The sequence below is a fragment of the Oncorhynchus masou genome, chromosome 15 (assembly GCF_036934945.1).
Source record: "Oncorhynchus masou masou isolate Uvic2021 chromosome 15, UVic_Omas_1.1, whole genome shotgun sequence".
Lineage (NCBI taxonomy): Eukaryota > Metazoa > Chordata > Actinopteri > Salmoniformes > Salmonidae > Oncorhynchus > Oncorhynchus masou.
In genome coordinates, this window is record NC_088226.1 from 30949654 (window position 1) to 30976077 (window position 26424).

The window sequence follows — 26424 nt, forward strand, 5'->3', positions numbered from 1 at the left end:
AAAATGAAATTCACTAAGTAGGATGGTGCTCCCCTTCATCCTCTGAGGAGCCTAAACTGAAACCAACAGATGGCTGGAATAACTATACAAAAATAAGCCGATGGACGGACAGCGTGTTTTCTGTATGTATCATATCTCTAACACATAAAACTCATTATTGGCATCTATAGTTTGCTTTGAGACACACACTGGGATAGTGTGATAGTGAATATATAAACACCACATTAGCAGGCAAGATACAGTAGCTAAATTGCATCACATATTGAATGACATCTCTGCTGAACTCAGTTATTTTATCCTGTTTTCTATCTCTTTCTCTCTCTCTGTCTCGCCATGCATCCATCTCTGTCTCTCTCTTTCTCTGTCACTCCCTCTCTACCTTCACCACACTAGTCTTTAATGCAAAGACTAAAGAGAGCACAAGGCAACTGCGTCAAACGAAACGACTAAACTCTTTTAATGCCAGCCAGTTTAGAGTTTGGAGCCGACAGAGAAAAGAGAGGAGATGAGCGTAGAAGAGTAGAGAGGGGCCGAGGTGAAAGTCTGCTCTTATAGATCTGTGTCAGTCATAGGATGTGAACTTTAACAAGCCTTTGAAAATAACTCTAGAGGACTAATTCAGAGCTGCTGTACGGTTGACAGGAGAAAGAGTGATAGAGAGAGAGAGAGAGGGGAGAGAGAAGAGAGGGGGAGAGAGAAGGGTGTGTGATCTATGTTCTTTGGTTGGTTTGATGGAGGAACACTTTTCTTGTGTTTCCTGACAGATCAACATGTCAGTCAGGGAAACGTCTCGTCAAATCACTACAGTCTCGCGCTCTCTTTCCCTCTCTCTTTCTCCCTGTCTCAATTGTCCTACTGTAAGTATGCACAGATGCACAAGCCCAACCGCACACACATGTACACACACACACTTACATTCAGCACGCTCCACTCCATAGACTCAATAACTTACAGCTGTCATTTACTCTAACATGAGAAGATATAGAATACACTCAATTAATTTTATTTGCACAATATCTTTGCATACCTTGACGGTGTGCACCCACTGTTGATAAGATCTGGTATTACCTGCAAAACAGAAAAGGCACACACAATGAGAGACATGAATGTGACTGATCAGACTCAGTGATGACATGAATTCAATTGATGATATACATTTTGTGGGAGTGTATCAAACGTATAGGACTCTCTTGGGAAAGAGGTCGTCTGACCTCAATCGAACTACTTGGTTAAATAAAGGTTCAATATGAAATTAAAAAGTAAGCCAAAATTATGTTTGAGTAAAATTATTATTTGTAAGATGAATCTTATAGGATGTTTGTGCCACTTACTTCCACAGAAGCCTCCCTCACTGATCTCCTCTTCGAACAGGTCAGTGAAGCCTCGGCCTGCATTCAGCTTGGCCAGCCGGCCGTCAATAAACTGCAACCATAAATTACAACACAGAATTACAGATGGTAGGGAGGGAGGCAGGCATGGCAGGAGGGAAAGGGAGAGGGGGAGAGAGGAGGGAAATAGGGGGGAAAGGAGGGACAAAGGGAGAACAAACGACAGGGAAAAAGACACCCAACTGGGCAAGTGTGTTTAATCCTACCTGTTCCAAAAATGTCTCTAGATTAAATGAGTTTAGGGGTCGGGTGGGTAATGTGGAGCAGGTTTTGGGGATTAGGGCAGCAGACAGCCATGCTGCCTGGTTAGGGTTAGGCCTGGCTGGGAGACTGCATGGTGAGGCCAGTCCTGCATCCCCAATGGCACCCTAATCCCTACATAGTGCTCTACTTTTGGGCCCAGTCAAAAGTAGTGCACTATGTAGGGAATAGGGTGCCATTGGGGATGCAGTCCTGGTGTCTGATGAACTAGGAACTTTAATTTCCTCCCTTTGTCACATGGAGCTTATAAAACGCTTCCCATAAATATGTTCATTATAAGCCCAGACGTTACGTGCGCGTGCACACGCAGGCGCACACACACACACACACGCAGGCGCACACACACACACACACACACACACACACGCAGGCGCACACGCAGGCGCACACGCAGGCGCACACACACACACACACACACACACACACACACACACACACACACACACACACACACACACACACACACAGTTAAACAAATCAAATTATATTTTATATTTGAGATTCTTCAAAGTAGCCACATTTTGCCTTGATGACAGCATTGCACACTCTTGGCATTCTCTCAACCAGCTTCACCTGGAATGCTTTTCCAACAGTCTTGAAGGAGTTCCCACATATGTGACTCACCACCTGGATTCGGTCTTATGTAGAAACATTTGAATTTCTGTTTTTCTTTTTCTTTTTTTACATTGGATACAAGTAGTGACTCAGAGCTACAAAATGGTATATCATACACTGCATTTGAGAAAACAATGGGAAAATAATTAGACAGACGCGTGCTATATGGCAGACCAATCCAAACTCCCCTCGGCATGTCCAGCCCACTCCTTATCTCAGCCAATCATGGCAAGCGGGTTGGGTGCTCTATTTTTCTGTGGCTCAACCAACTAGGCTCGTAATTTCACAATTGTATTAGTATTTACAGATAGCATACAAGTTTGATATTAAGGCACATGAAAGTTCACATGTTGGAGAAGGCATTTCTGCACAAAAACACATGTTGATAAAAAAATGAAAATGTACGTTCAAACGGCTGTCCTGTTAAGCCTAGTTTCCTGAATAGGGTCACATATGCTGAGCACTTGTTGGTTGCTTTTCCTTCACTCTGCAGTCCAACTCATCCCAAACCATCTCAATTTGGTTGAGGTCGGGAGATTGTGGAGGCCAGGTCATCTGATGCAGCACTCCATCACTCTCCTCCTTGGTCAAATAGCCCTTACACAGTCTGGAATGTGTTTGGTCATTGTCCTGTTGAAAAATAAATTATGGGATGACGTATCGCTGCAGAATGCTGTGGTAGCCATGCTGGTTAAGTGTGCCTTGAATTCTAAATAAATCACGGACAGTGTCACCAGCAAAGCACCCCCACACCATCACACCTCCTCCACCATGCTTCACGGTGGGAACCACAGATGCGGACACCATCCATTCACCTACTCTGTGTCTTACAAAGACACGACAGATGGAACCAAAAATCTGAAATTTGGACTCATCAGACCAAAGGACAGCTTTCCACCGGTCTAATGTCCAATGCTCATGTGTCTTGGCCCAAGCAAGTCTATTCTTCTTATTGGTGTCATTTAGTGGTGGTTTCTTTGAAGCAATTCGACCATAAAGGCTTGATTCACGTAGTCTCCTCTGAACAGATGATGTTGAGATGTGTCTATTACTTGAGCTCTGTGAAGCATTTATTTGGGCTGCAATTTCTGAGGCCGGTAACGCTAATGAACCTATCCTCTGTGGCAGAGGTAAGGCTGGGTCTTTCTTTCCTGTGGCGGTCCTCATGAGAGCCAGTTTCATCATAGCGTCTTAAAGTAATGATGTACTGTTGTTTCTCTTTGCTTATTTGAGCTGTTCTTGCCGTAACATGGACTTGGTCTTTTATCAAATATGGATATCTTCTGTATACCACCCCTACCTTGTCACAACACATCTGATTGGCTCAAATGCATTAAGAAGGAAAGAAATTCCACAAATTAACATTTAACAAGGTACACCTGTTAAAACCTCTTGAAACTCTAGGGACGCTATATCATTTTTGGATAAAAAGACGTGCCCGTTTTAAGCGCAATATTTTGTCACAAAAAGATGCTCGACTATGCATATAATTGATAGCTTTGGAAAGAAAACACTCTCAGGTTTCCAGAACTGCAAAGATATTCTCTGTGCGTGCCCTAGAACGTGAGCTACAGGCAAAACCAAGATGAAACATCCAGGAAATCAGCAGGATTTTTGAGGCTCCCTTTTCCATTGTCTCCTTATATGGCTGTGAATGCGAGATGAATGAGCCTGCCTTTTCTGTTGTTTCCCCAAGGTGTCTGCAGCATTGTGACGTATTTGTAGGCATATCATTGGAAGATTGACCATAAGAGACCACATTTACCAGGTGTCCGCCCGGTGTCCTGCGCCGAAATTGGTGCGCAAACCTCAGCTGCAAGTATTTTTCCATGGAATTCAGAGAAGAAAGCAGGCTTCCACGAACGATATATCAATGAAGATATATGTGAAAAACACCTTGAGGATTGATTCCAAACAACGTTTGCCATGTTTCGGTCGATATTATGGAGTTAATTCGGAAAAAGTTTGACGTTGTTGGTGACTGAATTTTCGGTTCGTTTCGGTAGCCAAATGTGATGTACAAAACGGAGCGATTTCTCCTACACAAAGATTCTTTCAGGAAAAACTGAACATTTGCTATGTAACTGAGAGTCTCCTCATTGAAAACACCCGAAGCTCTTCAAAGGTAAATTATTTTATTTATTTGGTTATCTGGTTTTTGTGAAAATGTTGCGTGCTAAATGCTACTCAAAATGCTAAGCTAGCTTAGCATACTCTTACACAAATTAGTGAATAGCTATGGTTCAAAAGCATATTTTGAAAATCTGAGATTACAGTGTTGTTAAGAAAAGGCTAAGCTTGAGAGCAGGCGCATTATTTTCATTTTATTTGCGATTTTCAGAAATCGTTAACGTTACATTATGCTAATGAGCTTGAGGCTATAACTGTATACAGGTTTTTTTCATAGCCAAACGTGAACAAAACGGAGCGATTTGTCCTACACAAATAATATTTTTTTGAAAAACTGAACATTTGCTATCTAACTGAGAGTCTCCTCATTGAAAACATCTGAAGTTCTTCAAAGGTAAATGATTTTATTTGAATTATTTTCTTGTTTTTGTGAAAATGTTGCTGGCTGAATTCTAGGCTTATAGCTATGTTAGCAATCAATACTCTTACACAAATGCTTGTTTAGCTATGGTTGAAAAGCATATTTTGAAAATCTGAGATGACAGTGTTGTTAACAAAAGTCTAAGCTTGAGAGCAAATATATTTATTTCATTTCATTTGCGATTTTCATGAATAGTTAACGTTGCGTTATGCTAATGAGCTTGAGGCTATAAATAGAATCCCGGATCCGGGATTGCGCGACGCAACAGGTTAAGTGAATTGAATTCCAGGTGACTACCTCATGAAGCTGGTTGAGAGAATACCAAGAGTATGCAAAGCTCTCATCAAGGCAAAGGCAGGCTACTTTGAATAATCTCAAATATAAAATTATTTTGATTTGTTTAACACTTTTTTGGTTACATGATGGTTCCATATGTGTTATTTCATAGTTTCATAGTCCTAAATCAGTACTCCTACTCTGAGATGCTTGATACATACGGCCTCTGGTCAAATAAGGGTTAAGTAGATGAAGTCGATTTATTTTAGAGCTATGTCCACCCAGCTAGCTGTATTTCAAAAGACTGTATCTCGAAACCGTCGATAGGCGTTCCATCTATATCTCGGCATGGGTTCGGGCATATCGCTAAGCGGAGCGCTAGGCTAACTAGCTACCTAGCACCAGGCTTTCCTCTCCTGTAGGCCTGACTGAGGGGATCCTCATCATCATAATTTTGCTAATGCGGGATGACACTGCAGGTTTCAACCATCAAAAGAGATTTGTTTAAAAGGAGTAACTGGACGGAAGACAGTATTCATGGCCATGAATATCAATCATGTTAACTGTGTTGAAATTATTGATATTTTCAAATATATATATTTTTTTAAATAGTTAAAAATATTTAAAGAACCTTTAGAAAAACAGACAGACCAAAAAGGTTTTGTCTGATGAATCAAACGGCTGAATTGTCCAGCAAATCGCCTCCCTCAATGTAATTGTTGGGTTGGGATTTTATAAATAAATAAACTACAAAACATTCATTATTATCTATACGATTATCATAGATTGTCAGTCATTCTATAGCCGTGAGGTGAATAATGTTGGGAGTCATCTGGCGTCCACCTGTACTGCTGCATGTACACAGTAAAAACGAGGCGGACAGGCCATCTGTGGGCCAGACATTGGAATCCTCACTGCAGTGTTCTAGATGACTGTGGGAGGGGTTCCAGATCTCTGGAAGATGTTCCAGAACATGGCGGTTAACTGCCTGTAGGACCCTACAGAGCAAGTCTGACATCCACACTCAACATCCCATAAACATCACATTCATACACAGTTTATATGTTGAGAAGAGGAAACCTAAAGCTCTCTAGCTTTTCCACTTTGATTCTCCGCAAAATGGAGTCCTACTTTGAGAATGATCTGATTGACTTGTGATTGGTATTATGTGGAGAGACAGAGGGGTACTATGTACATTATGAGGCTGCTCTCTCTGTCTATAGGAAGGGGAAGCTTCACTGAGCCAGTCTCCACTGAACCACTGCATCTACCAAGCAGTGTCCTGAACCCATCCACTATAGAAGGAGTGTGTGTGTGTGTTTTCAGTCAATGTGTGTGTAGGGGCCAGAAGGGTTGATAAAAAAGCAGGTTATCATTGACAGCCTTTCCCTCGCATTCTCTTGGTAGCTCTCCTCCTTTTGTTCTGTACTGAATAGACCGTGATGGAGATGGGGCTGGGAATGGGTCGGGAAAGACTGGTTTGTCAGCAGGTGTGTGTGTGTGTGTGTGTGTGTGTGTGTGTCTCAGTGAGCGGATGTGGGTCATGGCCAGATCAGAGTTGGCGGACCACTGGCCTCTCTCACTTTAACAGGGAGCAGAAGAGATAAACGCTCTCCTTCGCCACGCTAGAGAGGAGGAGAGAGATAACCACCGCATCCTAACACTCCTTCTCCCTACGCTACCACACAGACAGGAGCAAAGAGGGGGAAGTGAGGGGGAGATAGACAGAGAGAGAGCGCAAAAAATTGCTGATTAAGAAGCTCTCTGCTCCCTCTTAGGGTTAAATAAACAACTTATCAAGGCTGGAGAGGAACAGTCTAACTGTGGTGGGGTGTAAAGGAATGCTTTTAAAGACTGTGCGGGCTTTGAAAGTTACTCTATTAATAGTTTACGTTTCCTAATTAAGGGAAGGAAGTTATCCTAGGTGCATTTTTGTCTGTGGGTGTTGGTTTGATTGGTTTAAAGGAGAGAGGATTGAAAGAGCTTTCAGCTTAATCACAGGCTTAAATACAGTGGTTTGTCCTTTAAAAGTTGCAGAGGACTGCGGCGCAGCTTGCATGTTGCCGCAGAATTCAATGGCATGTTATTTAAGTGTGAACCACTGGTACAGTTAATGCTAGTTAGTGCCCTAATTCTAGTCTAACCGATACCCAATTATGGATTCAGTGAAATTAAAAATCTCATTGATTTCTAAAGACCAGTCCCCATGCTTGTCTCAGAGCAGCGCAAAACGGTGCTAAAATAGTTATAGGCTATTTCTTCAAATCCTATTGCTTCTAACTTCACCATGCTTTTTAAATAAATAAGACCTACACCCCTATTAACAGCACATTACTCAACAACAGTGAGACTCATGTCGCCTACGGTAGGCCGACAGTATATCGAAAAATATGACGTGACTCTCTGACAATAATTACATTTCGAGGATTGGAGGATATTTCTGCAATTCAGTGATATTTATTCCCATAGTAATTCATTATGGATCCATAACTAAATAAACATTGACATTTTGAAAGAGTATTTTTATCATTATTTTATTAACGAAAGCATAAAGATGCCATTATTAGTTACATTGTTTTAGTTTGAACGTGCAGACAGGCATTAAGAACAGTGGGAACATATCCCTAGTCAGCTCCATTATTAGTGCAATGCCCCCTTAAAGTGTTATTCTGTGCTACCCAGTGTGGCGGGTTGGGGGTCCACCACCCCTCACCCTTCTTCCCCTTCCCTATGGGTTAGGTCAGTCTTCTGTACGCGGCTGTGCGGCCCATTCCATGCCCCCTGCCCTCGTGCCTTAAACCTCACACTTTCAGTGGATACAGTTGGAGAACTGCAAGGCAATCCCATTGTGCGCCACTCGGGAGCCATGACCAACATATATTGTCCTGCTAATAACAGGGTTAATAATATATCTGTGAGAATATCCAAAGGGCGTTTACATAATTCTAAATTAATAATAATAATAATTGCTTTGTTTAAAAAATAACATTTTGAAGATGATTGAGTTTTCAAATAAACGTAAAATGAGCGAGAAAAAGGCCATTCTTGAACATGGGGTGAGACATTGTTAATAATTTGTAAATAAAGGTAGTTTGTTATTTAGAATGATTTATTTATGTTTTTAGAGGGATAGAAACCAAAAACCTAAAGTCATCTCATGGGTCTCCCAGTTGAGGCTAGCATGGGTACTGAACCAGCATCTGTAGCAACACAGCTTGCACTGCAATGCAGTGTCTTAGACCGTGGTGCCACTTAGGTACTGGACAACGTGACTGGTCGGGAGTGGGCTACAGTAAAATAATCCAAACAAAAGAAAACAATAAAAACCTTAGTGTAACAACAGTTTTAGTAAGTAATACTGAAGACGTGCACAATTATCACTTTCTATTTAGGTATATTTCGCCCATTCATTGTCATTTAGAGACACAGTAGCGCCTTGGGACCCAAAAGCATAATCAGTGCTCTAACTCCGCCTTGCGCTGGTCTGGAGCAATGAAGTGGTGATGAAGGGTACCGTACTGATCCACAACCCGCAGCATAATCACTAAACGTTTAGTGAGCAACCACTGTAGCTCCTATTGTTTTTCAGTTATTAGGTAGGAATTTTCTCATGGTTCCGGAATGGTGGGCCTCACACATGCATGAATGCACCCAGGCACACACATCGCAGTGTTACCTGTTTGAAGAGCTGCAGGTTGACCGCCATCTCCAAGAAGTTTCTCATGGTGCTGGAGCGGTGAGACACAAAGCTCTCCTCGCAGAACGTGACTGGTTCCCCCTGACCAGAAACAGGAAGAGGAGGAGACAGGAAGATCAGAACCACATATTTAGAACCAGATAACGTTTACAGATATTTACACTTTGTATTCTGTGGTGGAATACTTTTAAAATGCAGGGATGTAAAGTACTTAAGTAAAAATACTTAAAAGTATTAAAGTAGTTTTTGGGGGTATCTGTGCTTTACTTTTTATATTTTTTACAACTTTTACTTCACTACATTCCTAAAGACAAGTATGTACATTTTACTCCATACATTTTCCCTGACCCCCAAAAGTACTCTTCACATGTTGAATGCCCAGCAGGAAATGAAAATGGTCTAATTCACACACTAATCAAGAGAACATCCCTGGTCATCCCTACTGCCTCACAAATGAATGAATGAAGCATGTGTTTACTAAATGATGTCTGAGTGTTGGAGTGTACACCTGGCAATCAGTGAATAAAAAAAACCAAGAAAATGGTGCTGTTTGCTTTGCTTAATTTAAGGAATTTGAAACGATTTATACTTTTGATACTTACGTATAATTTAGAAACTACATTGACTTCTGATACTTAAGCATATTTAAAACCAAATACTTTTAGACTAACTCAAGTAGAATTTTACTGGGCGATTTTCACTTTTACTTTAGTCATTTTCTATTAAGGTATCTTTACATTTATTCAAGTATGACAATTGGGTACTTTTTTCCATCACTGTTAAAATGTCACATTACTGATCTGATAAAGGAACAGAGAAATTAAGAAGTTGACAATACATTTCTACTGTATACTAATTACATATTTTCTGCCACCCAAAGCTTAGTAACTTTAGTAACTAGATAATTCAGTCTCTCCTGTTACACTCTCTTGCATCATAATTAGCTGAGAGCTACAGACATTAGATGACAACATGACTACCCAGCCAATCAAAAGGAGCCTGCAGTGGTTCTACATGCATGTTTCCGTATAATTAGCCTAATTTGCAAATGTATATTTTTCTACAGTTACTTTTTAAGTATTGTGGAGAACCAGGCTAGTGTTTGAGGCTATAAACACACTAGGACATGTTCACTACAGTGTAGGTCTGGCCTAATTTTAGTGCTGGTTGGTTAATGCTATATATTACATCAAGATTAGTTTATAGTTCTGCAATTAGCAACTTTACTTCAGACATGGAATAGTTATTCTGAAAGAATAGGAACAGAAGAATGTCTTTCTTTGCAGATGGACTAATAAAGAACACATCTATTCTAACAAGGCAACAGTGAACATGACGTCCCCCACGAATGAGTTATTGTGTGTGTGACCAAGATTATCCATTTGATTATCCATTATATTGACCAGATACTTAAGTGGCCGCTCTAACAATGAAAATAAATGTCTTCAGAAATGTAAGCCTGATTACCAGTTTAGGGCTTGACAGTCATGTAAATTTGACAGTGGCACACCGGCCAGTACCATGTGAGAACTACTGGCCCGAATGACTATATTACTGGCCCCACCCAAGATCCCAGTAGAGCAAGTTATGCATGCATAATTTCAGTTGTGATTTCATGTTTCATTTGCAGTCTGGGCAGGTACCTCATATTATAGCCAACCGTAAAATCTGATATCTACACTGATTGTTTGGAAAACCAAAATTAAGCTACACCCCCCCCCCCCCCCCCCCCCCCCCAATGATGACATACTGTATAGCCTATATTAAACCGTTTCAAATGGAATATTCCCCTCCAGAAATGAGCCAATAACAAATTGATAAAAAGCAATATATTTAGGGGCTGTACATGGTACATATTATCAGGCAGGTGTGCTATTTTAGTAATAAGCATCATCAACTGTCTCATGCAGCACATGTGGCTTCATGGCTGAAGCATGGGGTTGCTCCTCCGCATTGTTTACCCCAATGGGCTAATCATTAGCTAAATTACAAAGGGCACAGTTAAGTTTAATGAGGCCACATTGTTCAAAAAAACTGCCTCTGAAAAAAGTACATGAATTCATACAGCCAAATAATAATTCATAACAGATCAATAAGTTATTTCCACTACATACTTTTCATATTAATTTTCCAACATTTTCCTCATAATAGTAGAAACAAGTGTCATTAATCACCCACTATTCCTCCCTGACAGAGTTCCGGTGCATCGTTTCACACTATACGATTGGAAACGTCGCTTTCATTAAAACTACGCTGCAGCAATGAGGCGCTTTCAGAAGGGGGGCAGAGAAAAGGAAAAAAATAAACGATTTAATGTTAACAGAAACATTTCCTAACTGAACACATTCCTTTAGTAAAAAGACAGGTGCTGCTGATAACCCTGCCATTGTCGTCAAGGCAGAGGACGTGTATATGTAGCCCAGTGGCGGTCGGTGCTGTTTAAGATTACGGAGGAATATTAATTTGATTTCTATGAGCATGGCCTTGTTTCTATTACAGCATATTGGATGTCTGTCTGTCAGTCATATTCCATTCACCCAGCTCAATATAACATAGATAGGTTTAAGCTACTACATGATACTAAAAATGGCCCAATACCCATCATGAGGTTGCTACAATCTAGCCTACAAATGAAAGTTGATAGGTAGGTGCCGTGCACAGCTCGAGAGACAAATGGTAGTAATCAAGGTGACACATTTAATACAGCCTTGCACACCTTTGCCTGCATTTAGCTGATCCAGGGTGTCCTCATTAGTCCACAGAGTTGCAAAACATTACGTTTTGATACTAAAACGAGAGTTTGTGGAGCAGGCACAGTGCACGCTACAATAAGTGGTCGGCGGCGCTGATAGACAGGCTTAATCCATGAGACACATTTGACAGAAGAACATGAAAGTAACAAAAATTCTAGTACCGAAACATTTTTTTTTTCAGGTTCTAGTATTGAAAAGTACTCAAGTTTTGGTATACCGTGCAACACTAACACACAGACACACTGGCTCTTCTGTGAAAGCATATGGGCTCCGAATACCCCGTCAGTCAAACGGGGTGCTCAGAATGTGTGTGAGTGCCTGTGTATGTGTATCTGTGTGTGTGTATGTAAGTATGCGAGCATGGATGCCAATTTGTGTGTGTGTGTGTGTGGAATCATAGACTTTTATCTAGATCCTATGGGAACTTGGGAGATGGTATGTTGTGTGGATGTCACGGCACACACACAAGCTCTTTGCTCGCTCTGCTTTAAATGTTTGTGTCTGAAGGGAGTCAGGCAGTGTGTTCATGCCACTGTCTGTATACACAGACCGACAACACAGAGGCATCAATTATGGATCCCCTCTCTGGGACTCTACACAGCCCAATTACCCTTAAAGCCTATGAACAAAAGCCCTGCTATTTGACAAACAGTACATGGCTTGTTTTGCTCTCAACTGGAGTAACTTAGAATTGAGAGGCAGAGCGAGAGATAAATGTTCTGGGATTTAGACGAGAGGGGGAAAGGAAGATAGTGAGAAGTGGCTAAAATATATCTTCAAAGAGAATGTCCTGACTCCTCCTGTAAAGGTACTGATATGTCAGTGTTTCAGACCACCTTCAGTCAACTCAAAACACACCTTCAACCTTCACTCACTGTTCAAAAACACATTTTCCTTTCACAAACTGAAAACAAACTTCTGAGGGTAGGGGTTAGGGGTATAATGATTAGATCGAAGCGAGTTATTAAGGTTTGTACCTGAGGTTTGCAGTTAGGAGAAGCTTCTTATAGCTCTTAGTTAGTTCTTACAGTTTTGCATCAGAGCGTAAGGGTTTAGGGGTAGGTTCTTACAGGTTTGTATCGGAGGGTAAGGGTTTATGTTTAGGTTCTTACAGGTTTGTATCGGAGGGTAAGGGTTTAGGGTTAGGCTCTTACAGGTTTGTATCGGAGGGTAAGGGTTTAGGGTTAGGCTCTTACAGGTTGGTATCGGAGGGTAAGGGTTTAGGGTTAGGCTCTTACAGGTTTGTATCGGAGGGTAAGGGTTTATGGTTAGGCTCTTACAGGTTTGTATCGGAGGGTAAGGGTTTAGGGTTAGGCTCTTACAGGTTTGTATCGAAGGGTAAGGGTTTAGGGTTAGGTTCTTACAGGTTTGTATTGGAGGGTAAGGGTTTAGGGTTAGGCTCTTACAGGTTTGTATCGGAGGGTAAGGGTTTAGGGTTAGGCTCTTACAGGTTTGTATCGGAGGGTAAGGGTTTAGGGTTAGGTTCTTACAGGTTTGTATTGGAGGGTAAGGGTTTAGGGTTAGGCTCTTACAGGTTTGTATCGGAGGGCATCTCGGTAGGATCCAAACAGAGCAGCCTGAGCCCGGAGGAAGGCCCTTGCTACTCCGCTTCCTGTTGATGTCGACTGCTTCTTCAGCTTACTCTTCAGAGAGTGGACCTGAGAGAGAGAGAAAAACACAGAGGGAACCAGAGACAGAGAGAGCAAGCAAGAGAGAGAGGAAGGGGATGGAGAGAGGGTGGAGGGAGGGGACGGAGGGAGGGTGAAGAGAGAGATCGAGAAAGGAGAAGAGAGAACGAGGGTGGAGAGAGAGAGAGAGGGAATGAATGAGAGAGGAAAGAGAGGGGGAAGAGGAGGAAAGTTAAATTAACACCTGTGAAATTGGTAGCTGGAACGGGAGAGCCATTCTGGGTGTGAAGTGTCACATTTACAGGTCATTCCCGAAAAAGAAATAAAAAAAATCATATCTGTTGTGCTGCAGAGAGCACCTGCAGAGAGCACCTGCTGCTCTGTTAATTGAGCAGAGGATGGGGGAGATGGAGAGGAAGGGGAAGGGAGTAAAGAAGGACTGTGAAAGAAAATCCAGTTGTCTCGTTCTCTCTCCCACTCTACTTCTTTTCTTTTCCTCTTAATGCCACTCCTTGTACTGTCCTGTAAATCCCTCCCTCCCACAGGAGAGCAGCAGCGTGCAGATGCTTATTTATGGGTGACCCATGCGGTCCATCGGAACGTCTAAGGAAGGTGTCAAGAGCCTCTTCACCTGCTCTGAAGTCTGTCTGTCTGTCTGAAAGAGGATTGTATCTCCCTGTCTGTCTTGTATATAATCATAAAATATACACTGTCCCTTGGTTGTATACAATATACACAGTGTATAAAACATTAGGAACACCTGCTCGTTCCATGACAGACTGAACAGGTGAATCCAGGTGAAAGCTATGATCCCTTACTGATGTCACTTGTTTAAATCCACTTCAGTGTAGATGATCGGGAGGAGACAGGATAAAGAATGTTTTTTAAGCCTTGAGACATGGATTGTGTATGTGTGCCATTTAGAGGGTGAATGAGCAAGACAAAATGCTTAAGTGCCTTTGAACAGGGTATAGTAGTAGGTGCCAGGCGCACTGGTTTGAGTGTCGAGAACTGAAACTCTGCTGGGTTTTTCACCCTCAACAGTTTCCTGTGTAGCCAACTTGACAACTCCGGGAAGCATTGGAGTCAACATGGGCCAGCATCCCCGTGGAACGCTTTCGACACCTAATGTCCACGCTGCGACAAATTGAGACTGTTCGGAGTGCAATAGGGGGTGCAACTCAATATTAGGAAGACGTTCCTAATGCTCTGTACACTAGGTGTACAATGCCCACGTTGTTGTTAAACTTTTTGTGAAATGTTTAACAGTCTAAGAACTGTATCTATTGATTACCATGCGAATACATAGGCCTACATCACGCAATGTAAAGCAAGAAAATGTTTCCACAATTCCGTTTTAACATCCTCAAGAGACCAGACCAAAACAATCAAGGAGCACCTACAGTAAAAGTACTGTTTGTCATATTAGGAGAAACGCTGACTGCTGTTTGAGTTCGCCGTTAGAAACTAGAGGGAGTAGAAGCAGTGTGTTAACAAAGTCTCACTAAACCCCCCTGGGGTTTTAGTCTGACGCTCTCTCTCCACCGTGTCCCCATTCCCGCGCTGCCTGCTACCATCCACCATGAAAACTCCCTCCCATCCAAAGCATCAAACAGCAGTTTATCACTGCTAAATTAACAACCGTCATCTCCACACTCACTCATTTTTGCTAAATACTTTTATGTTTATGTAAAGTTGTTTCTGAAATTAATATTTCATGTTTGTGTGCGTTTGCAGATTTTTTTCTTTCTCTCCCACTGCAAAATCATTAAAGGTCTTCTTTTTTTTTTTTTGCTTGAGAATCAAAGACAACAGAATGTCAGTCAGTCTACTGCTGATACCCTGAAGACTGCCAGACAGGCGGGGAGAAGTAAATTCTGCTGCTCGCGGAGTTCTGAAGATCAGCGTTTAGAGGAGAACGATTACAAATACTTTTTAATGAAAGGGAGGGACACAAAGAGATTTTCTGTTTTTGGGAATATAATTTGAATGAGATTGTTGTTTTAGTGACAAGTTAGAATTTTGAAAATGTCTCTTGATCTGTTTTGAGAAGGGAAATTCCGTTCGTCCAGTGACGAGTTTGATCATTGTTTTAGAAAGCAATTGTGTTCAAAAATCAAATCATCTCCGAAAGGCGACAATCACAACATGTACTAATAAAAACAAAACCCACACATCCCATAAAACAATCCAACAAATGTACAGAAAAATATCTAAAATAATAAACTTGTGATTAATAATACGTGTGTGTTTGACAGACGAGGCTCGTTGGTGCAGTAGCATCTCATCAGGCATGCTGCAGCAGTAATGGTCTCTGTCAGACTAATTAGCTTTTATAGTGTGAGCGTGGCTAACAAGACGTGAGCAGGCGTCACAGAGAGACCCTGCTCTACAGGTGATAACCCTATTTGGCAATGACATTTTTTACTGTAAAGCCACACTGACGGCCAGCAGATCAAAGGGACTGACTCCCCCAATGGGTCCAATTAACTATAGCATTACAGAGAGAGAGAGAGAGGGAAGGAAGGGGAGAGAGCGCAAGTGAGAGAGAGCGAGAGAGAAAGAAAGAGGGAGAGAAGGCGAGCGGGAGATGGATGGGGGCGGCTAAGGAAAGGAAGGCGCAAAGAAAAAAAAAAGTGTTGAGTTATGATAGTCATAATCTATGCAGAGAGGCCTTTCCCGTATAGGTCTTTTCCCCAAAGCTGTGATCTTTTCAATTTACATCAAGGGAGGATGGCTGCGGATGAAAGGCGTGCGTCTGAGGAGCGGCAGGCCGGCAGCCACACAGGGTAGACACGGGGGCTCATTAAGCCACGGCCCAGCCTCCCCATAACAAGGACTGAAGTGGCTGGTGTAAAGAGCAGGGGGTCACAGGTCAGACCGGGAACAGATCTCCATTTAACTCAGCAGCTGGAGATGATAATTAGCAGGTGCAGTGGTGATATCAGTCTCTCTGTAAAGGATGAGACTAGCGACTGTCATTGGATCATCGCATCTCTGCTGTGGGTTGGGGTGATTCACACATACACACAACACACGTGGGCGCACACACATACGTCATGTAACACCATTCTGAAGTTTTATCTGATTGAACTGTAGGTCCTCTCCCAGTGTGTGTACATGTATTGACAAATATACACAGACACAATTACGTAACAAAAATATGTTTTAAAGGAGCAAAAAAATTGCAGAGCACTCAAAATTGAATCACTTCAGAATATCCTAGAAATAATATTTCATGTGTTCAAGGACAGCAGAAACAATTCGAACAAACATGAAGTGTCCAAAGCAGTACATGTGCCATATCTTTCAGCTCTGGTGCATTACATATAGAAACAAAAAAGAGAAAAGTTTCATCATCATAACGAGACGCGGAGGATCGAGTACAGCCATCAAGGATAACGAGGCTTGGCTGGTACTGTAGCGTCCTCTAAACACACGGGAACCAACATCAACTAACGTTGTCTCACAGCACACAGTCACACCACGTTACCGTACAGGCACCAACTGTCTGATGACTTTTACTCTGGCGAAAGGCACAGCACAGCTAATTGTTACTGAGCATTCCACTACTATTTATCTACAACTAGACAGCAGTGGAACCATACACGGTTTGTCTCCCTAGCTAAAACCCAGCAGCATTTTGTAGAGAAAGGAAAAGCAAAGGTAAGTGTTTGCCTACATATAATGGAGCATTTATCAGTGATTGGAGCAGTGGAAAAATGTGCTTAAACCCAGCAGCAATTTGACATAGAAAATAATCTATATCCTAATTATATAGAATGTGTTTAAAATTAAAAATTGATAAAAAAAATACTTGTAATGATGACAATGACAATTAAGGTTCTACCAGAGCATATAAAACTCCCAAATTTCAACCCTGACACTGCTGCTGTGGTAGAAAGTTTGGGTTTTCTCTTCGAACAAAAAAAAATCATGTTTTGTTAAGATTCTGTCCAGGGAAAGAAGGCCGTGGGGATGCAATTAAAGAACTACAAAGAAGAAGAAAAAAAATAGTTATGAAAATCTCCCGCTTTCTTTTGATGTGCTGCTGCCTGAATGTTACACATACCCTCATGCACAAAGACGTGTGTGCACACACGCACACACACACACACACACACACACACACACACACACACACACACACACACACACACACACACACACACACACACACACACACAAAACACTCCACCCACATTTAAAAAAATAATAATAAAAAAGAATATCTGACACATAAAACTCAATATAAAACTATTCTTACCCTTAGAGTCCTTCATTCTTTTAACTACAATTTCTAGTATATAAACCAATTCCTCATAACAATGTTATTCAAGACAAACAGACTCAATTGCTTGTATATTTATATCCAAAATCATTTTCATTAACAATCTTCTCTAGTTGCAAAGCAAAACTATGACTTCCAAGTCCATCAGGCTCAACATCTAATATAAGATGAGAGGACAGAGAAGGCAGGTGAAGTAGATTTTAATATCTTGCGCCGTCTTTCCTGCTGGTGAGATGTGTAGCTAGATGTCCCACAGGAAAACAAACAAAGACACTGTTACCTACAGCCCATATGAGCAGGACTATAGATCCATCATCATTGTATTACCCGCAGTGAAATAAGCACATCAAACAGATGATGATGATGTGTGTGTGTCTGTGTGTGTGTGTTCATTTGAACTAATAGGGATATCTAATGGCAGATGCTACTCCCTGAAGTGGGGTTACTTTGTCAGGCTGACCCTGTATAGCAGGCTCTGGGATGAGCTGGGAGTTTTGCATACATAATTAAACATATCTAAATGTCATATTTACTTCAAACACTAACTGGTCTCTGGTGCTCCCTGGGTTGACTTCAAATACAGAATGGACCAGAGCATCAACACACAGAGAGAGACACAGAGAAAGAGAGACAGAGACAGAGAGAAAGAGACACAGAGACAGAGAGAGAGGGAGACTCAGAGACTCAGAGAGAGAGAGACTCAGAGAGAGAGAGACTCAGAGAGAGAGAGAGAGAGAGAGAGTCAGAGAGAGAGAGAGAGACTCAGAGAGAGAGAGAGACTCAGAGAGAGAGACTCAGAGAGAGAGACTCAGAGAAAGAGACCCAGAGAAAGAGACCCAGAGAGAGAGACTCAGAGAAAGAGACCCAGGGAGAGAGACCCAGAGAGAGAGAGAGAGAGAGACTCAGAGAGAGAGAGAGACTCAGAGAGAGAGAGAGAGACTCAGAGAGAGAGAGAGAGAGAGGAGACAGAGCGAGGAGACAGAAAGAACAGAGTAAAAATTCCCCAAACTCCAAAACTCTGTTTGATGGACAAGATTGGGAATTGTAGTTTGAAGCAGAAACAGAGTGTACATTGAGTTAAATTAAGTCAGGGCAATTTAACAAGACACAGTTGTCAGTCACGCATGCACCCTCCCCAACCCCCCAAAAACATGATATGAATCGTCATCAGATCATAATCAAAACAGTTACCTGCCGTTAACCTTCTTTTAACTCATTAGGCTTCATTAATAAGAAGTGAGCAATCCTAGCGGAAGCAGCACGGTTCAGTACTGATCTTAATGTACAAGCTAATCTCTGAGGTAGGTAGCTTACAGTTTGGGAAATCCTGGAGCTTCACAGTGGAAATGAGTTGAGGTGAAACACACACACCTGGCCCTACTCTGTATGCAGTGTACAGCTGTGGCTAACGCGTATTGTGGACGAAGCAGAAACGTGTAAGTAGAGAAATCTTTCTCCTAATTTAAATGTCAGCTTGGCGTTTTGAGTGATTATCGTTCACCATCGACAGGACTCAGAGTGACTTTTAGTGAGACAGGAGAGTACCTTCCTCTGCGTGTGTGTGGGTGTGCGAGCGTGTGTGTAGCTGCGTTGGCTGCTGATTATGTTGTTTTCTGTGAACTGAAGCTGAACTCCCAATTAAAGCTGTTGTGTTTGATTACCTGTGCCAGGTTATCTCTGGAGACACACACACACACACACACACACACACACACACACACACACACACACACACACACACACACACACACACACACACACACACACACACACACACCTCTCTCCCTCTGCCATATTTGTTAACTTCCCACCACAGTCTTATACAACAAGTAGGTGTGCACTGGGTACATTTCCCTCATTGATTGGAAACACAGATGATCAAATATAGGAAGGGTAGAAATGTAAGGAACTGTGTCAAAAAAAACCAGTGGCGACAGAGAACAGAGGGAATTACACATTGCGATTTGAAAGAGGTTCTCGTACATCTTACTTTGAATGTGTAAAACACACACAAGGAAGAATACATTATTTTTTTAAACAAATACTCCAGTCATAGGTTTTGATATTAAGTCTACGGGATCAAATGAAAATGGGATTCAGTCGCACATTGTTTGTTTTCAGAATTAATGGTCTGTCTAATTTGCTATTCTTGGATACTTTTAATGACTAGCGTGGCAAATAACCACACTACACCCCAGCCCAATTATAACTGTATCACTGTGTGGGAGAAGTCTGCAAAACAATTCAAAAAACACGAAGAATGAAAGAAACAAAGAATAAAAGCACCTTGATCTTTAGAACAACAGCAGTGGTTCATATTGCACATTCCTTGTTCTATACACTTGTCAACACGTGGATTTTAATAAAACACACATCGACCTCAGAGACCTATATCAGTAGCATCTGTAGAAAAGCAGCTTTAAAAGTGTTTAAAAGTCTATAAACCTTTTCAGACCCATGCCACAAATTAGCAAAGTTTTTTTTTTACTCAAAACAATGCCACTAATAAATACATATTAAGAGCAAATTGTTCTCTTCAACAAAATATAAGGGACTTTTTAACATTATATTACACCATTACAATATTGTAATTTAACATTCTAAAATTATTTCTTTAAATCTATAAATGTGCTTAATATCCCAAACAGATTAAGGACAGGAAATTGATTTGTATTATAAATCAGCTGCATTATATTTCCATTTCATTGCAATACTCAACAAGAAAAATGTAAATGTTCTGTGCAGAAACAGTCTGATGTCATATTTGTATTTATTTTATAAAACGTAAATTTCATTAAACAAAAAATAATCTTAACAGGAAAAAAGACAACAGCTTATTTTAGAAAATGCCTTCACAACTGCCAAAATTCAACCTTTACCGAGAAATTATTCATGTGTAATAACCACCGTCAAAAGTGAACATTCTCAGTTCGTTGTAGCACGACAAATTCAGAACAAAAATACAATTAACACAGGAACTTAAACTCGGTCTCATCTGATGTTTCCAATAAAAACACAGGTCAAAAATAATTCTCAGAAGGTTACACACATCCTTTTTTCACCCTTTTACCAATTATTCTCTCTATTTGTAAATCTTTAGCTTTTTCGCCGAGCGGAAGCGCTATTGGCGTGGTAGCATTTCTAATAGTCAATAAATCTCAAATATTATGTGTGGAATTGGGGGAAATGGCCATTAAAGGGCAGGCAGCGGGCAGCGGCGGGGTCCTGTCTGGGAGCGGGCCAGGTAATGCAGGACGTCTGTGACCCCTGACCCCTCCAGAGTAGGGCCAGTGGTCAGCCGACGCCACATGTAACTAATAAAATGTTATTTGATTTGATGCACAAAGTTGTTCCGCAGCAACTTTATACTTGAAACACTCAAACCAAAAGCACCTTAATCTATTTTAATATACTTGGCTTTATGGAAGGAATGAGGCATTGGATTTTCTAAATGTGGATAACTTGTAGAAAACTCTCACTATCTGAATCGCAGGTTAGATAATGCTGAGGTGGAAGGAGATGCAGGTTATCAGCTGCTAATCTTTATATACTAATGCAGTTTGCTCCTGATAAATTCATATTAACAGTACCAATTTAATTACTGTACATTCTTCCTCTTAAATGCTAACTGCTCTTGATTGGTTTAGCGTATGCTGTCATGGCAGTCCCAAGCCGTTCTATTCATTAGGAAGCCACAGTACAGTCAGCGAGAACAGGTAAATGAAGTGTCTAATCATTTTAGCTGTATAAAGTTATGACAGTTCTATAAAGACTTCACTTTGTTTGCAATAACAGTTCTATGACCTTAATCTCAAGCAGCCAGTTAACAGTTTCTTATTCTGAGATTAAGACAGACTCTTTTAATTAAGCCTTCAGTTCCCCGGCCGTTGGTTCTGACGAACTGAGCAATGCCTCTCAACCATCCTACTGTATGTAAACACAATTATCAGATGCCATGTGGCACGTCCTTCCAGTCTAACGAGCAAACTAACAAGGGACTTGGAATTCCCCGCAATTAGTACCTGCTCTTTTCCTGATTCATCTACATCACCCCTAGCGATGAGGGGGCAGGAGAGAGAGAGAATGTGTTTTTGATTTTTTTTCTTCTGTAATAAATATATGATGGTACTGTACTGTAGTAGGTGACACATCTTGTTTCAGGCGGTGTAATTCGCCGTGATATGAAGAGTGTGTTCTGTGATTAGTCGGAGGGAAATGGCGAGCTCGAGGATCAAAGCCGCCACTTAATTTAGCAGACGACAAAGACAAAGGCTTTTCTCTGTTGCCTGTCGGATTCAAAAGAGCCATCTCCCTTTTATGACAGACTCAGTTTGCGCTTTAATTTAGGATTGGAGTCCCTGGGCACAGAGAGGCGGGCTGCTGCACAGTCAGAGAGAGAGAGAGAGGTAGCCGTACTGCAGGTATAGGTATACTATTAGGGCTGTGTGTGCGTGTGTGTGTGTGTGTGCGTGTGTGTGCGTGTGTGTGTGTGTGTGAATGTGTGTGTGCACACGCGTGTGTGTGTGTCTGTATGAGTACACACACACACACACACACACACACACACACACACACACACACACACACACACACACACACACACACACACACACACACACTGCTTCACAAGGAGTATTAAATCCCCCCTAGAGAGGAAAGAAACAAACAGCCTCCTGCGTGATTCAAACGGAGGGATGACAGGCATGCATGTGTGTGTGTGACCCTGGTTTCCTGTTGCACTGACCGGTGTCAGTGCTACATTAATTAAAGAGATGGAGCTGGCAGGTGGCTGTAGAGACACCACTGGTAATTGGCCCCCTTCTTCTTTCTCTCTCTTTCCCTGCTGCCACAAACCCAGTCTTTCCTCCTCTCCCTCCGTCCCTTCTCAAACAGTCTTTCTCGCTCTGTCGTTCCCGGAGACGTGCCACTGGGCAGGCAGAAAAAGCAGTCTTTGAGGAATAATGATTAGAATAGAGGGAGATGAAGGGGAGAGATGTTTCCACAGATCTGATGGCTGATGAATGCTGCTTGCCTTTCAGTGTGTGTATTTGTATGTGCATGTGTGTGTTGCAGGATTTCCCACAAGCGCTGCTAAGGACCAGGGGGGTGGGGGGACAGGGTTGGTTAGACAAGTGAGGAAGAGTGTGTGTGTACATCCTGAAGAAGACGTGGATTTTACAATGCATTCGGAAAGTATTCAGACCCCTTCACTTTTTCCACATTTTGTTATGTTACAGCCTTATTCTAAAATTGATTCAATTGTAGTTTTTTTCTCATCAATCTACACACAACACCCCATAATGACTAAGGAAAAACAGGTTAAGTAATGTTTGCTAATGTGTTAAAAATAAAAACTTAAATATCACATTTACATAAGTATTCAGTCCCTCTACTCAGTACTTTGTTGAAGCACCTTTGGCAGTGATTACAGCCTCAAGTATTTTTGGGTATGACACAGGTAGCCTAGTGGTTAGAGCATTGGGCCAGTACCCAAAAGGTTGCTGGATCAAATCCCCGAGCTGACAAGGTAAAAATCTGTCATTCTGCCCCTGAACAAGGCAGTTAACTCACTGTTCCCCAGTAGGCCGTCATTATAAACAAGAATTTGGACAATTCCTTCGACCTCATGGCTTGGTTTTTACTCTGGCATACACTGTCAACTGTGGGACCTTATAAAGACAGGTGTGTGCATTTCCAAATCATGTCCAATCAATTTAATTTACCACAGGTGGACTCCAATGAAGTTGCAGAAACATCTCAAGGATGATCAATGGAAACAGGATGCACCTGAGCTCAATTTCGAGTCTCATAGCAAAGGGTCTGAATACTTATGTAAATAAGGTATTTCTGCTTCGCTTTGTCATTCTGGGGTATTGTGTGTACATTGATGTGATTTTTTTTTTATTTCATCCATTTTAGCATGAGGCTGTAACATAACAAAATGTGGGAAAAGTGAAGGGGTGTGAACACTTTCCCAATGCACCATACTACTTGTGTTGATGAATGAGAGAAAGAAAGCGGGAAAAGAGAAGGAAGGTGTGAATGGAGGAGTGTGTGAATACTGTAGGTATGAGTGCAAAGAGGCTCTGCATATAGTACCAGTCAAAAGTTTGGACACACTTACTCATTCAAGGGTTTTTCTTTATTTTTAATATTTTCTACATTGTAGAATAATAGTGAAGACATCAAAACTATGAAATAACACATATGGAATCATGTAGTAACCAAAAAAGTGTTAAACAAATCAAAATATTTGTTATATTCTTCAAAGTAGCCACCCTTTGCCTTGATAACAGCTTTGCACAGTCTTGGCATTCTCTCAACTAACTTCTCCTTGAATGCAGCATTGAAGGAGCTCCCACATATGCTGAGCACTTGTTGGCTGCTTTTCCTTCACTCTGCGGTCCAACTCATCCCAAACCATCTCAATTGGGTTGAGGCCAGGTGATTGTAGAGGCCAGGTCTTCTGATGCAGCACTCCATCACAATGTAGAAAATAGTAAAAATAAAGAAAAGCCCTTGAATGAGTAGGTGTGTCCAAACTTTTGACTGGTACTGTATGTGCATGTGTAATAAGAATGATGGCGGGAGGGAGACTGTGTGTGTGTGTGTGTGTGTGGGCTCACCACGTCGCTGGGCAGGTTCTGCAGGTCATCCTGGGGGCTCTCCAGTGTGTTGGTGTCCACATTCAGAATCACTACATCCTCCAATGACCTGCTGCGCACTCTCTGAGAGGACAAAACACAGGTCGTCAGCTAAACACTCACACACACCAATCATCATTAAGAAACAAGTATCCCTCACACACACCAATCATCATAAAGAAACAATTATCCCTCACACACACCAGCAAAAGTTTGTGGTTGGAAAAATAATTCTCCCTCCCCCAAAAAAGCTGAAGAAATTGAAACACAGACCGTATTTATTAATCTCGGAGTGTTTTTAATGGAACAATTACAGTTTTTATTGTTCCAGAACTTGATACAGTGCCGCAAATATTTCACAGGTCATTATAATAAGTCACACAGACCTTTTTTATAACCTCCAACCCACATTCTCGTCTTACAGCCAGAGTGTTTTAGATATAAATACACTGACAAGTAACATTTAAAACTACAGTCAAAAACAAATTTGCTCCACACACACACAGACAAATACACCAAAATGAAAAAAGGGCACACAGCAAACATTCAAAGTCTGCAAACATTTTCTATCAGCGTAAATCCTGATGCCTCAACAGTAGTCTGCTGTGCTGGGCTGGAGTCTTCCTGATAGCTACAAACCACACAGATCTGTATGTGGTGCTCAGTAGGCAGGTGGGGCTGGAGATCTCGAGTTTGTCACTTTTGTATGTGATAGTCTGAGATACGGAGACTCTCATATACACACACTGACACAGATATGCACACACAGACACACACGAGCAAACGTACAGGCACATACAGTACACACACACACACAGTCGTACACAACAAACACACACTTGTGTGACAGTGGTGGCTGCGGAGGCTTGCATGCTGATCTGGCAGTGCACGAGAGAGGGTCTGTCACTGGTACAGTGTGTGATGAATACCGCTACTGCCAGGAACGTCACACACACACACGCGGTGACGGGTCTACCCCCGACCAACACACCAGCTCTCAATAACGAATCACAAAAGCTCTTTGTTTGTGAAAACTGTCTTTTTCTCTGTCATTTATTTGTGTCTTAAATTGGTAAGCATACACACAAACAGATAAAAACCTAGAGGCAGAAAAGGAAAAGCATTGTCAATATCCTTTAAATTTGGTTTCCAGTGTTGGGTACGTCAATGTAAATATTGCGTCGTTATGAAGTTCACAGTTTAATTCATTCTCACAGCTGCAATCACAGCTGTTTGATCACACTTATATACTGTACACATCCACTACACAGTGACAAAAACATTTAAAAACTAGATACGACATTTTTGAAAAATGAAATAACCAAATCACAATACATTTAATATAATATAGCGGGAGAGTTTCAGAATCAGATTCTAATGTAGATATAATATGATGTGTCTGCGATTGTTTGACTTACCTCCAGCAGACTGAGATGAACTCCCACAAGGTATGGCATGGGGGCACTAGGGAAGAGAGAATTTGAAAGAAGGATCTGAGTCAGGACTAAATTATTAATGATAAAATAACGACTGGGTGAAATAATTAATGCATTTTACACACACACACACACACACACACACACACGCACACGCACACACACACGCACACAGTAATATTGTAGAATAATAGTAAACATATTTTCGATTTGAGATTCCTTGATGATAGCGTTGCACACTCTAGGCATTCTCTCAACCAGCTTTTCCAACAGTCTTGAAGGAGTTCCTACATATAATGAGCACTTGTTGGTTGCTTTTCCTTCACTCTGCAGCCCAACTCATCCCAAACCATCTCAATTGGGTTGAGGTCCTGTGATTATGGAGGCCAGGTCATCTGATGCAGCACTGCATCACTCTCCTTCTTGGTCAAATAGCCCTTACACAGTCTGGAGTTGTGCTGGGTCATTGTCCTGTTGAAAAACAAATTAGACTCACACTGAGCGCAAACCAGATGAGATGGCGTATCGCTGCAGAATGCTGTGGTAGCCATGCTGGTTAAGTGTGCCTTGAATTCTAAATAAATCACTGCCAGTGTCACCAGAAAATCACCCCCACACCATCACACCTCCTCCATGCTACACGGTGGGAACCACACATGCAGAGATCATCCGTTCACCTATTCTGCGTCACACAAAGACACGGTGGTTGGAACCAAAAATCTAACATTTGGACTCATCAGACCAAAGGACAGATTTCCACCGGTCTAATGTCCATTGCTTGTGTTTCCTGGCCCAGGCAAGTCTCTTCTTCTTATTGGTGTCCTTTAGTTGTGGTTTCTTTGCAGATATTCAACCATGAAGGCCTGATTCATGCAGTCTCCTCT

General features: G+C 41.7%; 1 protein-coding gene across 5 annotated transcripts in view; it reads right to left on the minus strand.

Moving 5' to 3' along the window:
• Positions 1-26424, minus strand: part of LOC135556146 (DENN domain-containing protein 1B-like) — a 183880-nt gene that overhangs the window by 27609 nt on the left and 129847 nt on the right. For all 5 annotated transcript variants that reach the window (XM_064989094.1, XM_064989093.1, XM_064989095.1 and 2 more), the window contains 6 exons: positions 25523-25568; positions 24087-24188; positions 13074-13199; positions 8768-8869; positions 1332-1422; positions 1028-1068 (listed from right to left, as the gene is read on the minus strand). In XM_064989094.1, the coding sequence (XP_064845166.1) occupies positions 1028-1068; positions 1332-1422; positions 8768-8869; positions 13074-13199; positions 24087-24188; positions 25523-25568 (508 nt within the window). The remainder of the gene's footprint in view (positions 1-1027; positions 1069-1331; positions 1423-8767; positions 8870-13073; positions 13200-24086; positions 24189-25522; positions 25569-26424) is intronic.